Source organism: Ursus americanus, chromosome 9, assembly GCF_024610735.1.
Source record: "Ursus americanus isolate L20-20 chromosome 9, mUrsAme1.1.p, whole genome shotgun sequence".
NCBI lineage: Eukaryota > Metazoa > Chordata > Mammalia > Carnivora > Ursidae > Ursus > Ursus americanus.
The window spans coordinates 61,533,033-61,549,352 of NC_142135.1; the positions used below are offsets into that span (position 1 = coordinate 61,533,033).

At 36.8% G+C, this 16,320-nt stretch overlaps 1 protein-coding gene across 2 annotated transcripts in view; it reads right to left on the reverse strand.

The window, feature by feature from the left end:
• Window positions 1-16,320, reverse strand: part of PREX2 (phosphatidylinositol-3,4,5-trisphosphate dependent Rac exchange factor 2) — a 274,481-nt gene that overhangs the window by 64,615 nt on the left and 193,546 nt on the right. For both annotated transcript variants that reach the window (XM_045810140.2, XM_087864839.1), the window contains 2 exons: window positions 11,859-12,002; window positions 3,443-3,557 (listed from right to left, as the gene is read on the reverse strand). In XM_045810140.2, the coding sequence (XP_045666096.1) occupies window positions 3,443-3,557; window positions 11,859-12,002 (259 nt within the window). The remainder of the gene's footprint in view (window positions 1-3,442; window positions 3,558-11,858; window positions 12,003-16,320) is intronic.

Sequence of the window (16,320 nt, forward strand, 5' to 3'; positions counted from 1 at the left end):
GCAACACTGGTCTTCACTGACCATCTTTACCCAGATGTGAAACAACCTTCCCTGAAAATGAAGCCCACACAGAGGAAAGAAGTACCAAGAGACAAGGAAAGAAAGGGGTTCTTGCCGCCCATACCCTCGGATCCAGCTGTGCCTAATGCAGCCATACCCTGGATATACCTGTTATATATGCCGATACATGATTTTGTTTATGCCAGTTTGAGTTTGGTTTCTGAAACTCGTAATCTGAAGAATGTTTTCTAATAGAACACTAGTTTATTTGTTTGTTCCTCTGTTATAAGGCTAAGGGGTAAAAAAAGGCCTTTTCTGAGGTCTAATTAGCAAATAAATTAACTTACGGAATGAAATGGTTTTCTGTGAAAGTGTTAAAAAGGCTCTGGGCTATGAGGAGCTACTAGAGACACCTGAGGGCTATTTCTCTACAATGGACAGGAAGAGCCCCTTTAAAGAAATGGTCAATGTTGGCCTGCAGCTCCCCAGACCAAGAACAGATTGTCTAAAAACAATTTAAGAGTATTTGTGGTTACAAAGTAACAGGAAAAATTAAAGATGAAATTAACACCCTTATTCAAGAAGTAAGCAGGAAGAGAAGGCATTACTGGAAGTAAAGAGGAAAATAATTGTCTTCCTGTGTAAAGGAAATTAAATATGCAGTAAGTAGGATATAGAGCAGCTAATTACTGACAAGGGTACTAATTTCTAACGAGGGGTTTATGTGCTTTTCAAAATGTTTTCTCCAGAAAAGATACATTAAATTTTTTTTATGTGAAGAAGATAACATGCATTAGTATACATGCTGTATTTCTTAATAAAGAATCTCAAACATCTTAACAGGTATCTGTTTTATATGAGTATCTATTATATTTCTGTTAAAAAAAAAAAACATCCACAGGGGTTGTGAATGCTAGGCTACATTCCCATTTCTCTCTGTTATAACTAAATAAGTTAACACAAGTAAACATACATTTTGGAGAACATCTTATGCAAAATACTTTGATAGACACCAGGGGAAATGCCAAGATAAAAGTATCCCACATCTTAAAGAGCTTATCATAGGATAAAGAAGATAAGAAATCTGTACACATAACTGTATCATCAGGGAGAAAAGCTGAATTCTGTAGTAGCCATAAATGAAGTAAATGAAAGACTGGCAGAGTGATCAGACATTCATTTAGCCTAGGGAAGTGGTTCTGAAATTGAAGCGTGCATGAGAACCACCTGGAATGCTTGTTACAATACAGATTGTTGGGCTCACCCGAGAGTTTTTTAAACAAGTTTGCAGATGGCACTGACCTGCTACTCTGGGGATCATCCTTTGAGAACTCCAGGATCCAGGGAATTGGTTTGCAATTCTAGCCACATATCAGAATCTCCTAGGGGACCTCTAGAGAATCTAATGGCCAGGCCTCATCCCAGCCCAATAATAAAAGAAAAAATATTTTATGAGGAAGACTATAGTAGGGCTGGATATTGAATTATATGAAAAGTAGTTTTATAAACAGCTGGAGATAGAGGACACAGAGGCTAGGTCGACGGTGAAAAGTCATGGTAGAAGAAAACGATGGTGCATGATTGGAAATGACAGTACAGCATGGCTGGAGCACAGGTGGAGAAAAGAAGTCTCAGGTCAAGTCATGAAAGATCTTTTTTTTAAAAGATTTATTTATTTATTTCAGAGAGAGAGAGAAAGTGCATGAGCAGGCGGGGGGGGCAGGGGCAGGTAGAGGGGGAGAAAGCAGACTTCCCACTGAGTGATGGGGGAGGGGGTGCTCCAACCCAGGACCCTGAAATCATGACCTAAGCTACAATCAAGAGTCAGAGGCTTAACAGTGAGCCAGCCAGGCACCCCAAGTCATGAAAAATCTTGACTGTCATGCTAAGGAGGTTTTGACTCCTTTTGGGGGCAGTAAGAAATCACCAAATCCTTTGATCAGGAGAGTAACATAGTAAGATGTGACTTAAAATTTTTATCTGGAAGCAAAACCCTGAGTTGATGAAAAAAACACGGGGGTCTTAGAGACAGGAGATGGTTAGGCTGTGACAGCAATGGTGTAGACCTATTTCCTCAAACTGGACTCCGGGGATGTGTTCTCAGGGCCCACAGATTCTATATAAATGTTTTAATTTTGTATCTTTATTTCAAAGATAACCTAAGAATGTGTTTGATCAGTTACAAAGGCCAATTTAGCTTTTGTGGTGAGGGTCTTCAGCTGAAGATCTTCACAAGACCGGGCTCAAGCTTTTTCAGTCTGTGTTTCTTGGTCAGTGGACACGCTAAGAATTCAAGATTAACAGTTTTTGTTTTTCCTGTGAAAGTCAGTATATTATATACCTTTGAGAAATAGTGATCTGGACGCAGTTAATAAAATGGGGGCAGTCCAAGAGACATTTTAGTCAGATTCATCAGGACCTCCAACGACATTTTAGGAGGAAGAGAAAATGGGAAATCAAAAAGATATTGGGGGATTTCAGGCTGAGAGCTTCATAAGTGATAAAATGATGTGACAGAGTAAACTATCTAAGAAAAGGGACAGGTTTGTGTGAGGCAGGGGGAGAAAGACAAAGCATTTGAAGTGAAAGAAAACCTTCCTGTTGGTCATAACTATGAAAACAAGCACCTCCCCACATCAGGAACTTTAGGAATTAATTTATCTTCAGAGTTTAGCCATGTTATGGACAACACCGAAAAATGTCACAATAGTATTTTTGAATTATTAAGGCATAAGGTAGAATAGCAACATTTTTCTTTTAAAAATAAAAGCTATAATCTGTAAGTAATTTAAAAAGATGACCTGTTCTCAGAATAATTAATAAGGTTGGAGGGAGATATATATGCTAATAATTTGTTGAAAATTAAAGCTTTGAATTATAACACATTTCCCTTTCACTTACTGTGGTTAATTTTCCCTGCCATGGGTCATTCTGCCAGTAACAATATTTTTAGAGAGGAAAGAGAGCAAAATCCAAACATTAATATATGTATTTGAAAGTAGATATTTTTCCAATACAAAGTACATGCCGTGTCATATCTTCTGCGTTAACCATATTCTTCTCTCTGTGTGAGGGTGCCAGGTGTTTAATTGTACATAAAGGAACCTTAATCCACTGCGACCTCCTGGGGACACCACTATAAAAAGCAATGCTTTCCCTTCCCCTGGAAATGGTCTAATAAGTATTTAATTTTTGATCCTCTTCAACAATTAAAACAATAGCATGAAAATTTTCCAAACATTTTTGTTCTATTTTATTTTTAAAAAGTGTACTCATTAGAATATTTGAAATATTAAACCCTAAATAAAAAGACTTTATAGGAAAAAGAGTAGCACCATCAATCATTTAATAATGAGTATGTCAAAAATACAACTCATCTGCTCTTGTCAAATTTGAAAACTTACTTTTTTTAAAAAATTGAAGAATTACATGAATCACATACCTGAGCTTCTGGTTATACTGTTTGACTTTTTCCAATGAGGCTGCATTTATCTGGGCTTGAAATTCTTCCACTGAAACGTTGTCTCTATAATAATAGCCTTCCATGCTCTCCAGTGCTGCGTAAACAAGTAAATGTTCTCTTTCACGTGATTTCATAACTCAATTTCTCCACATTTAGTGTAATCTTATTGATTATTAGTAAATGTATTTAAAACACTGAATATGACCACACAGGCGAGAAACTATCTTTCACCAGTTCAAAAATGAATGAAAATCATTCCTTTGTTCTCAAAATAACTATCAAACATTTGGTGATTATATCTAAGTAGGCAAAGGTAATTTCTAATATAAACTGTCTTCTATTTTTAAGGTATATATACACACATATACATACACATATTGCATATATACATACATATGTATGGGAGGCAGAACTGTGTATTAACATACATAAGGGTAAAAAAGTTGAAATTGCTGCTCTCCATGTATACTCACATTCTCTTGTAGCTGCAGTTAAATTATGAGTGTAATAAATTTGAAGTATAGATGATCTTAGAATACTACCCTTACTACAGTGCTTAATTTAGTTAAGAATAAATAAGTATAACATATATATAACTTCCCATTAATTTTAAACATCTTCTGATTGAAATGGATTTCCTTCTTAACTAATATTTTTGGTTAAGTATTTCTTTTTCCTTTAAACTTTGTGTGATGGTATTTTTAATCTTATGGAGAGGAAATGAACTACATGAAGTGCCTAGAAATACAAGATCTCCTATGGAGAGGTTGCCAGCAATAGGAATAGCAACGTACCCAATTTGGAAATGTAAATTATTTCCCCTTGAAATTATTGCCATTGATAAACCTCAATTTTCAGCAGACTATGCAAACTTGAATAAAAAAAATAAATCTTCCAAAACTGCTAAATGCAATAGCTTCTAAACTAATAAGTTTCTTCAAATTGACAGAAACTTGTCACCATTTTGGGGGGCAAAAATAGAAAAGTCATGGCTAATTTTTTTTTTTTACTATTTCAAGTTTTTATTTAAATTCCTATTAGTTAACATATAGTGCAATATTAGTTTCAGGAGTAGAATTTAGTGATTCATCGCTTACATATAACACCCAGTGCTCATCACAAGTTCATTACTAGTATTTGCTGTGCTGTTTTCTAAACTAGTCAAATTTCTATAGCATGGAAGAAACAGAAAACAAAAAATTTTAGAATATTGCTCAATTTGAAATAAAAAATGGTATTATTGGCTTATAACTGAGAAAACCCCTTATGGAAAATTAGAGGGATGCTCACTACATTTACTTCAGTACATGATATCAAATTTGTGGGCTTGTTTCAAGGATTGTTTGTTTACTCCTTAAGACTTCTGCATTAATTAGAATATTTACAACTCATTCAGCAAGCTTCTGGTCCTGAATACATACAAGAAGTAAGAGGAAGTCGTTCTGATAAAACAATACTCAAATAAATGCCACATTCACTTTCATTAATGAGACGTTATTTGTGAGAGGCAAATATTCAGAGGACTCAGTCTATCAACAGTCATCCTTCAATGTGAATTCCTCTTACCAGTTGTAAAGCTAACAATGAAAGTCCTTGCAGTGGAGTAAAACCACCACTTCCACTCCTTAGGCATATTAATTAAAATCCAAGATCCCCAGGTTCCTCATTTGTGAAATGGAAAAATAAGAGTACCTACTAATTATGATTCTTGGGAAATAATTAAATCAAATAACAGTATTAAGAGACCCCATGACTATTCTTTTCGTTTATTGAATGTGTTTTATATATTAGGCAACATGCCCAATGCCCTACAGGCATTAATTAATTCAATTTCCAGGAGATACAGACTATGCATAAGTGGGCTTAGCCAAACAGGAAGTTCTGGGTACTAAAGAGGAGGGTCCTTGCAAAGACACTCCAATTTGTGATGTAAGCGCATAAAGACAGCAAGAACACTAGGAAGGAGCCACAGGGGAATTGGGGGTGAGGGGTGGGGTAGGGACAGATACGAAAACACCTGGGGTCTAATTTTTATAAAAGTCTTGATGGCTCATTTTGGGCCAGAATGTCCAGTCCTGCTCTAAAAGCTTGTTGCCATATAAAAGCAGACATTTTTATGACATTCCTTGACAACACTTCCAAATTAACAACAGTTAAAATACACAATTACGAAGAAAAAATTTTAAATGGAGAAAGTGTCTAACAATCAGCAAAATGTTATGACGCACGTGCAGGGTTGTGAGGAAATGAAGAACAAAAACAAAAAAGATGAATTCTATATTTGAAAGTAAACTGTGTGGCAAAGAAGAGGAAAGAGAACAACACTCCTGATTTTAGATGAATAGGTTGGTTATTTATCATTATAAATACAAGAAAATGGGATAATATTTTACCAAATTCAATTTCCATACTCAGCAAAAGTAGGTTAAATATATAATAATGTCCAGATTTCCAAGTGTGGCTCTCAGCATTTTCTTGTCTAGATTCCTTAATTCTCATCCAGATAATAGTAAGTTTCTTAAAAGTAGTATTGACATTCTTGGTTGCATAAATATTTAATAGCATTTAACTAAAAGCAGTATTGAAAATACGATGAGTTTCTTTATTTGCTTGTTTTCCTTCTACGACTTTTGAATTGAAGAAGCAAATCATCCCATCTAACTTAGAAAGTCAGCAAAAAAGAAAAACATAATGAATATGAGAGAAAAGTAAAAGTTAAATTACTCTAAGACTGAAAATGAGCTGCATTTCCACTCACTCAAAATAGCTTTAAAGGTTTTTCCAAGAAAGACTGATCAGGAAAAATACAGAATATCTGAAGAATAATTTTAAGAATAGTTTCAACCAACTAACACTCTTTCCTGATAGCATGATGACACTTTAATGGTTAAACAAAACAAGACATCTTCACTGGTCACAGTTGGTCAGAATTCAGAACTGGTTACAATTTCTGTGAGGAAAGAGAGTTTTATCAATCCCAATATGACCAGTACGTGGGAAAGGTTGTGCTGCCTTTTAAAGAGGGGTGGGTTCACATGTTCTAGACTAACTCTGAAATTTAGGAAATCTCAATTCTGGGAACTGTTCCTTCTTTTACAAAAAGCTATTTAATGCTTCAATTTCAAATACTGTATAAAACCCGAAGGGAAAACTAAGGGATTCATCTTTTTTTTTTTAAAGATTTTATTTATTTATTTGACAGAGAGAGACAGCCAGCGAGAGAGGGAACATAAGCAGGGGGAGTGGGAGAGGAAGCAGGCTCCCAGCAGAGGAGCCTGATGTGGGGCTCGATCCCGGAACGCTGGGAGCACGCCCTGAGCTGAAGGCAGACGTTTAACGACTGCGCCACCCAGGTGCCCCTGGGATTCATCTTTTAAAGGACCTAAAATAGGGTATTGCAAAAACTCGAAATAAAAAACAAATACTTGAATGAAGGAACCTTAGAAAATGACAATGTTTATCACAAAATGTTCCCTTTTGTTTAAAAGAGAAAATGCTCTATACTGGAATTTTTTTTTTTAATTGAAAAAAATAATAGAAGAGAAAATGCTCAAGTTTCTGGTTGATTTTAATTATTCTCTGAGACTAGAAAGACAGCTTATAAAGAGGTAAGCGCTAGGATTTATCGTTTCTGGTGCCAGCTTTTTTTTCATAAGGGCTGATAAACAAATATACACAAAAGTGTGTTTGTGGAGAAAGGACGAGCATCACACGTCCTAGTTAGTGTAAGGAAAACCACCATAGAGACCCAGGGAGCAGGTGCTTGACAATACTTTACAAAGAAGGGATGCCATATTCCAGGACACAGCATAACTAAAGTCAAAGACTTTAATGATGCTACGTCCCTAACAGGTAGAATACACGGGTCCAGGAGCCAAGGGTGGAAACAGAAAGGTCTCTGCTTAACATCTGTTGAGGGCCGTATTGTGTCCTTTAAAAAGATATGACAAACGTCTTAGCCCCTGGTGGCTGCAAGTGTGACCTAAGTTTTATATAGGGTCTTTAGAGACATCACTTAAAATGAGGTCGTGGGCCCAAATCCAATGACTCGTGTTGTCCTAAGAAGAGGGAAATTTGGACAGAGATACAGAGACAGACATACAGAGGGTGGAAGGTCGTGTGACGACTGAAACAGAGACTAATTATGCTGTCACAAGCTAAGGAATGCCAAGGACTGCTAGAAACCACCAGAAGCTAGAAGGTAAGGAAGGATTCTTCCTTAGAGTCTTCTAAAGGAGCATGGCCTTTGGGCATCTTGATTTCATATATCTAGCCTCCGGAATGATGACAGGATAAATTTCTGTGGTTTTAAGCTACCCAGTTTGTAGACAGTTTGTTATGGCAGCTCTAAGAAACTAATACAACATCAGTCCCTGTGCCTCACTTGGGGATGTGTGCTTCCCACCCCCTGAAACACCGGCTCCATGGGTTTAAAAGGTCCTGATCCCCAAACAGGCACACTTTCCCTAGGAGACAAGACAGGGGTCCTACTGAAAGTAAGCTATGCTTCCCACCAGGGCACTGGAAGCTCCCTGCGCCAAGACACCTAAGAAGAGTGATCGCCATGTTGGCAAGGCTAGGGGTCCCTGATCATCGTAAGGAAGTAGGGCTATTGTTACATAATGAGGGCAGGAAGGAACATGTTTGGCACCCAGTGAATCCACGCAGGTCCCTCTTGGTACTTCCTTGTCCAAATTTGATGGCAAATGGACATATGCAGCAACCCTGTCCCGAGAAAGGCAGAATGAAAGGGGGATCAGGCCCCTCGGGGATGCAGGTCTTGGTCATGCCACTGAGACCGGAAGGTTCAGGCTGAGAGCAAGGCTGATCTACAACGAATACAGAAGAGGGAAGATGAACATCTGCTGCAGCCCCAAGACGAGCTGTAGCAGCAGGGGCTATGGCTTGTCCCCTTACCATGCTTCTTCTAGATTATCTCCCCAGGAAGGGAGCCCATCAGAGTCATGAAGGAGACGCTTCTGGTCTTGACTCGAATGGACCTAAGGCAATAAGCTGTGGACCATGGCGGGTCACCCACTCTGATCTCCTTCCGGAAAGGATGGGCTTATTGTCTAGCTGTTGGGATTCCCAGAAGATATCCCTCAGCCATCAGCTCTTTAGGGCATCTTCAGTCTTTGCTGAAGAAAACCATCCCACCCAAATCACATCTCCTAGGGGCAGCTTGCATCCTAATGACCTAACCATGCAGAAGTTAAAATGCCCAACCTCCTTGCCCTGGCTCCCCCAAATCTACAAGTATCAAGCCTTTGTGGAATGGATTAATCTAATTAAGCAAAGATTAACTGGATCATTGCACAGTGTTTTGTAATCCACGCTGACCTGTGCTTTCTCACTCCTGGTGGACCTTAGAGTCACCTGGAAAGCTTCTAAAATATACTGCTATCTGGGCCTTATGTCCCAGAGATTCTGACTTAATCAGTTCGGTGTGGGACCAAGCATGGGTTATTTTCTAAAACCTCCCCAAGATGATTAATGTGCGGCCGGTATTGAGAACCACTGAGAGACAGCCTGAAAACAAGCCCATGGGAAGTGTGTGGAGGCAGTGACCCTGAGTATCTATCCTCCTTACTCCCATTTTCACACAATTTGTAGTCACTTGCTTTATCTCACCAAGGGCTTGGGGATCCCAACAGGGCTAATTCCCTGACCTGTAGGAAGCATTTGCAGAAGACTGCGTTATTCTGATCTTCGCCTTCTAGCATTTTGGTTATGCTGTTTTGACTTTCCTATCTGGCTGTTTCTGTGATCTTTACCTCATCAATCTGTATCACTTGCTCTATCTGCCTGGATTCCTGTTCTCCTGTAGGTCTGGCCTTCAGTGACACATGTTCCCTAAAGTGTATCCTATTTGCCTCCGGCACTGGGATGCCTGATCTCTGCAGGGGGCCCCCTCAGTTCGTGCACCCTCCTATGCGAAAGGGTCCATGCAGGCAACAAAAATGGGAAGAAAGCAGTACATCTCCTGCCTATTCTAAGTACATGGTATAACGGACAAGTTTATAAGGGCTGACATACACAATTTTCCCAGGAGGTTTTCAAATGCATCTCATTTTTCTATTTTTTTTTTATTTGCCAGCAAAGACTCATGCCCATATGTACACCTAAAACTAAAACCCTTTGAGTAAAATCTCTGGAATAGACACCGTTTGGAGTCTCTTCCTTTACCACCACATTCGATTACCAGATGGTAATCTCTACTCAGGCTAGGGCTGAATTTCCTGCGCTTCTCTAGGTCTGATGAATAGTAAGAGTGAGTAATCATGAATCCTCACGGGAGTCTGATGAGGGCGGAGGAACTTCCGCAACCCCTCTAAGGGAGCAGCCTTATCACTGCCATGGTGCTAATGAGACAAGCTGCTTCCCAGTCTTCTCTCCCTCTCTTGTGACCTCAACGGCAGAAGTCTTTCCACTGTGGCTTTCTCACATTTTATTGCTGTGTGAATATTAAAACCTAATGTTAGCTACAGTTTTTCTTTACATTTTAGAAAGCGATATTGTATTCACTAAAATAACATATAGTTAGGATTTTTTTTTAATTAGCTTTAGCCAAATTATAAAATAGAGGTTACTTGGAAAATACTCTTCCTTTTCCTATGAACATCTGCTGCTGGGTATGAATATTCAGCTATTTATGGCTGATGTGTCACAAATGTAATAATTTTTTTTTTGAAAAGATGCAAAATGCCATCTGTCATCTCAGTCATGATTTCAAAGACAGAATTTTTAAAAAGGGGAATAAAGGAAAGGACGTGAAGGATCTTTAATAACTGTCAACTCTGCTTAAACCCTATAAAAGTTAACATTCCAGACCAGCATCCTTCTCTATCTTCTAAAACTATCTATCTGTGTAATGGCTTTAAACATATTTTGGGCTAAACTGTTCTCCTAACATAGCTCCCAAGCTCTGTTTTTGATGTTTCCTTTTTTTTTTTCCCCCGATTCCTTTACAGAATCTTGTATTACCTATATGGACCCTACCACAGTCCTCCAAAGAAAAATGAAAATAACTTCTAATAACTCCTAAGATCTCCTCTGCACCTGACACTTTCCTCTGCTGAAATGTATTCTTACCAAGTACCTGTCTGAGGTAGTCATTGTTTTTAAACCATGGCAATCGAAGGAAGGGAAATCTATCTTTTAGAATTACAATAATATGCATATGGTACAAGAATTTTCACTTGGCAGTGGGTTTTGATTTCATACGCCTGTCTCTTCTTCAGTTACACAGATTGATTTTATTCCTCTACTCTTCTCATTTTTTTATGAGAATATAAAAATTCCACAGCAAAACCAAGGTAGTTCTTGAAAACTCCACAGAAGAGAATATGAAATGCTCTGTGGAATTGCTCCGAGAAATGGATATAATCTTGTGACCACAGCATGAGTTAAAAAAAAAAAGAAAAGAAAAGAAAAGAAAAAGAAATCATACATCAGAAGAAACTACACTAGAATAATCTGGACTTCTGATCAGCCTGAGGGTGCATTTGTGACCCCAGAAATAAAAAAGATCCAGGACCTTCCCTTGGAAACCAATTTACCACAAGAATCTTCCTCCTCATGTTAAAGGCTGGTGATGGGTAGTAAGGAGGGCACGTATTGCATGGTGCACTGGGTGTTATACGCAAGTAATGAATCATAGAACTTTACATCAAAAACTAGGGATGTATGGTGACTAACATAATATAATAAATATAATAATAATATAATATATAATATAATAAAAATTATTATTAAAAATTATTTAAAAAATAATTTTTTATTAAAAATTAAAATTATTAAAAACTCAATTTCTTCTATTGCATTAAAACTCATTGTTTATTTGCCAAAACAAAAAATTTTACATTTATAAAAGGAATCTATTTTTACTAACCAGAAATGACATAATGCAGAAGAACTCAAAGAATTAAAAAAAAATCATCCTCAATTTAATTGCCCAATGATACCAAAAACACTTTATGTAGGTTTAAGTATATACATACCTGGATTACATAATCTACAATATAAATTCTTTTTTGTAACCTGCATGTATATATTGCCAAATTTTTTCTACCTCATAAAATATCTTTAACCATACAATTTTAATGACTCTCCCATAATTTATTTGAGCCAAATTAATTTATCTTTACTATTTCAACCACTCATGTCTTGTTTCCCCATTATAAATACTGGTACAGTCCTACTTAATAAACATTTAAACCTTACCTTATTGTTTCCTTAATAAACATTCCCAGAAGTAAATATATTACCTAGGTACTATGCAGGAATTTTTGAATTAATAGAAAAAAATCCCAATGATGGTAACAATTACATGTGTTTCAAAAAATCAATACAGATAAAATAATTTAAGTACACATACAAAAAGAAAGAAGTTTACCTTGAGCAAAAAGAACAGGATGAATTTTAAACCCTCCTCCATTTTTCAAACGTTGAGGCAGTTGTTCAAAATGATAACTATCAATGTAGAAGTAAACTTTCAGAGCCTGCCGGCTTCCCTCTGCTTGATATGTAAGAGGGACATCTAAAATGACATTTAATGTTACATTACTTCCAAAAATCAGGATATGTTATAAAGTATACTTGTTAACTTTTTAAAAAGTCTTGAAAATCACGAGAAACTAATATATTAAAAATACCTACATATGTCAAGTTCAGGTTAGGCAAACATGCTATTCAGTGAAAGCGTATTAAATCAGATTCTTATTAGCTTAAGCAAGAGATTTATTACTGTACTGTATATAAAATTCTACAATAGGAAACTTCGTTATACTTTGACACGCCAGATGTCTCACTTAACTAAATGAGAAGTTTAGTTACACATGGTTTGGAATCACAATCTCCCAGGGCATCTGCCTCATTCATATTTTAGTCAAAATGAGTCCTTGGGGTACAATTCCTAAGTAGTGTACAAGAAATTGGGTACATAGCAACCATTATCAAAATTAGCACGGGTTTTGCAAGTTCCGTTCTCTGAGCACCAGATCAAAAGTGTATTACCTTTGTTGATGCCCTACGGTCATTAGAAATTATCTGTCCAAATTCTTTTGGTTTCCACAAAGATCCTAAATTTAATTACTCAAAAACAAAAAATTAAAAAAACACCCCAAACCCCAGAAAACGACCAATCTGAAAAGCTACAATGCTGTAGGAGAATTTGACAGGGCTATCATAAATCCTTTTTATTTTATGTCACTTATCCATGACAAATAATTTCCAGTTCATTAAAAAAGAATGTAATATCTTCCTCAAAAGCTAGAATGGTCTATATTAACCAGTTAAAAATTAAGGCAAAAATATAGTAGACATTTAATATGTGTTCTTGACTCAATATTTGTTAGTTCTAACCTCTTTCTTAAATTATTTGTTAAAGCAAAGTTCAAGGTTAAATACCATTAATGAACAGAGAGGCCAGGTTTCTTATTAAATGCATCTAATTATGCGTATCAATAGCAGAGGTATGGTATTAACATCTAGAAGTCTCTTTTACGTCATGTAATAATGCTATTTTATTTTTGTTTCTATATTTTTAAGGGAGGTAGAAAAGTTTTGGCTTAGGAAAGAGAACACTTCTCTCAGTTGAAGACTTGGGACTTAACTGGATTTTAATGATTGGGAAAATCCTTTTTATCCCTGGCTCTATACTAAAGAGAAAGGATGCATGGACACTACAGAAAATCCTGATGTGTACGTAACTTTTTGTATCTTCTAGCTCCCCTTTTCATGAAATATCTTTCATTTATATTTCAATTTTTAAAAATTCCATTCCTTTACTTTTTGGCACCAATATGGCCAATCTCTGTTATCAAGTGGATAATGTTTTTGAAAGGAAAATAATAATGCAGCAGTCGGAATTCCATATTATCGAACTAACAAAGAACAAATAAAGTTGCTCTATCAGGAACTAAGAAACTGAAAATGACTGAACATTATCAAGTACATTAAATTTAAAATGAAAGTTAAAACTAAGAGTGAAAGAATGAAGACTTTCTCTCAAAGTAATTGGTATGCCTGTAAAAGTGCATTTTAACATGGAAATTGTTGCCTTTTATTTGTGGAAATTCATCTACTATGAAAAACAAACTTGATGACTAGAACTATGTAATGATTAAAGGCTTCAAAAATATTATTGCATGAGGAAAAGGTCTCTGGTTCCACCCTACAGAGAGATTCATTCTAGAGAGGAGTTTCAACAGTGGCATCCCATCCCTGCAAGCATGGCTCTCCATCACAGAATGAGTTTGAAAATAAGTCTCTAAGAAGTTGTTAGTTCCCTTTGCCTAAATTGCTCTTGCTTGCCCCTCTGCAGGGTTGGGTCTTGCTGGCCCTTTGGATTTCAGCTTAAAAGCTACTTTGGCTGAGAGCCCTTCCCTGCTGAATCCTTAAAAGGCCACCTTACCCTCATTCATTATGTATTGCTTATTTCCTGCATAGAATTTATCACGGCCCTAATCATCTTTGTCATTGATTCCTTTTTTGTTTTCTCCCAAGTAGGTTGTGAGCTTCATGAAAACAGGGAAATGTCTGTCCTATTCGCCATGGCACCTGCAGTTCCAAGTGCAATGCCTGGCCCAAAATGCGCAAAAAATTCATTCCCCTAATCATTATAGTAAAATTACCTGTATCACCATAAAAGGGGGGGGGGAAGATCTGTTATCATTATATTTTTCTCCAAAAACATGAAGATTTTCCATAAAATGTATTTAGTTTTATACAACCTAATCATTTAGCTCACTTATTCCCCCTTCACTAATTACATAATATGGCATGGGAAGGATCTTGTACTTTCCCTATACTGTAATGGGTTACATTGCCCACTTTGTATCTCTCACTAGTTTTAAGTGGCAACAACAGGGTCTTTATTTAGTCACTACTATATATCTCCAGAACTTAGTTCAGCATTTGGTATGGTGTATATACTTAATAATTATTTCTTTAAGGAAATAGAATGTGTTCAACCCAGATATTTGAGGTCTACTTGATTGGCATGTCGTATTTCTTCAGAAGCTCATTATTCTTTAATGCAAAAATATGACGATGAGAAATGCTAAATACAGCTTTTTAAAAATAATACAGAGTAATAAAATGAGGAGGATGGAGTCAAGTATTTACTGAATACTACCATAAGCCTCACATAATGCTAGAGACTTTCAAATACAATATCTTATTTAAGCTAGTACTCCCATGTTTGTGGATGAGAGCGGCACAGGGCTGGAACTCAAGTTTCTTATCTTCAATCCCAGTTCTCTTTATATCTTCATGCTTCCCCCCGCTCTGTACTCAGTCCTTCCCTCAAAGACACGCAGCCAAAGGAGTCTTTACTACAGTGATGCAAATTAATTTGTCTGTCTGACTCCTCTGCTTCTAAGCTTACAGAAAGATCAAATCACATGCAATTAATAATAAAGCTCTAGTTTCCTTACACCACTTAAATAAGATGTGATGACACTTGGGTATTTAAAAATTCTCTTCTTTCCTGAATCAACTTGAAAGGGTAACTATACTCCTGTCATCGTTATTAGTAACTTGCTTGGAATATCTAATAGTGTAGCATTGGAAGTGACCTTTCACTAGGGATCTGTTTTCACAGAAGTTGAGGTTATCCTTCAGGGAAATACTTAAAAATATATATATGAATTTTTATGTGTGTCGCAGATATATGTGCATTTACATACTAATGTTACTTGCACGGTCTTAATTATTTAATCTTTAATATTTATTGTATTTTTCAATGTGCCGAAGTTAAATCTCTCATGGTAGCTATGCAATAAGTAAATATTTTATCAAGCTTATAACACGGGTCCCTTGCCTGCTTGTTCAAGAGACCATTCACCAGGAATGTCATATTTGAACAATGGAAAACAGTACTCCAGTGAGCTTATGGCTCCTGAAGCAAAATTTAAAAGGAAAAACAGGTTATATTGTGAAAATAGAGTTTCTCTGCCTTCGGCAAAATTATGCCTACATTATTAAATGAAAATATGTGCTATTTTATACATGCCCACAGAAGACCATACAACTTGTTCAAATAATATTCTCCTGATCTATTAATCCCCTTTACCAAATTCTCCCATGTATATAACCTAAATCCTTAACATTGTAATTCATGTTCTCATTCCCTCTCATTTGTCACTGAAGATGAAACTTTAATAAAATTCTCTTCTCTCTATCTTCATAATTTAATAATACAGAATCAACTTTTACCATCCCCACAGCTACCCTCAAGGTCAAGTCATCATCATCTTTCAACCTGGGTCACTGAATTAGCTTCCTAACTGGTCACCTGCTTCTGTCCTTGACCCCAGTGATGCTCTATTCAACACAGCAGTCAGAGGCAGCCTTCAGTGTGTAAGCCAGATCACGGCATTCCTCTGCTCCATGGCTTAATTAGAAAGACGAAGTTCTTTCAATGGTCTGGTCTCCTCTCTGTTCTCATCCCCTGCTCTTTCACCTCACCCATGCTGCTCCAGTCACCCAAGCCTCCATGCTATCCTGAGGGCATGCCACACCTGTTCCCACCTCAGAGGCTGGAACACCCTCTTCCGAATACCCCTCCACCCTTTCGGGTCTTTGCTCTCCTTTTTGGTAAGGCTTTCCTAGGCTGTTAAATATTTGCAACCTCTCACCGGCCCTTGCATTGCTATCCTTTGTTCTCTTCTATTTCCTCTCGTACATTCATATCATTGTCTTCTAAATTTATGACCAAATTAAGCTATTTATGCTGCTTATTCTTTATCTCTCCCAACTTAAATATCAGCTCCAAGAGGGATATGTTTGCTTAGTATTCTGCTATATCCAACACCTAGATTAGCGCTTGGCCATAAGTAGGCATTTAAGAAATT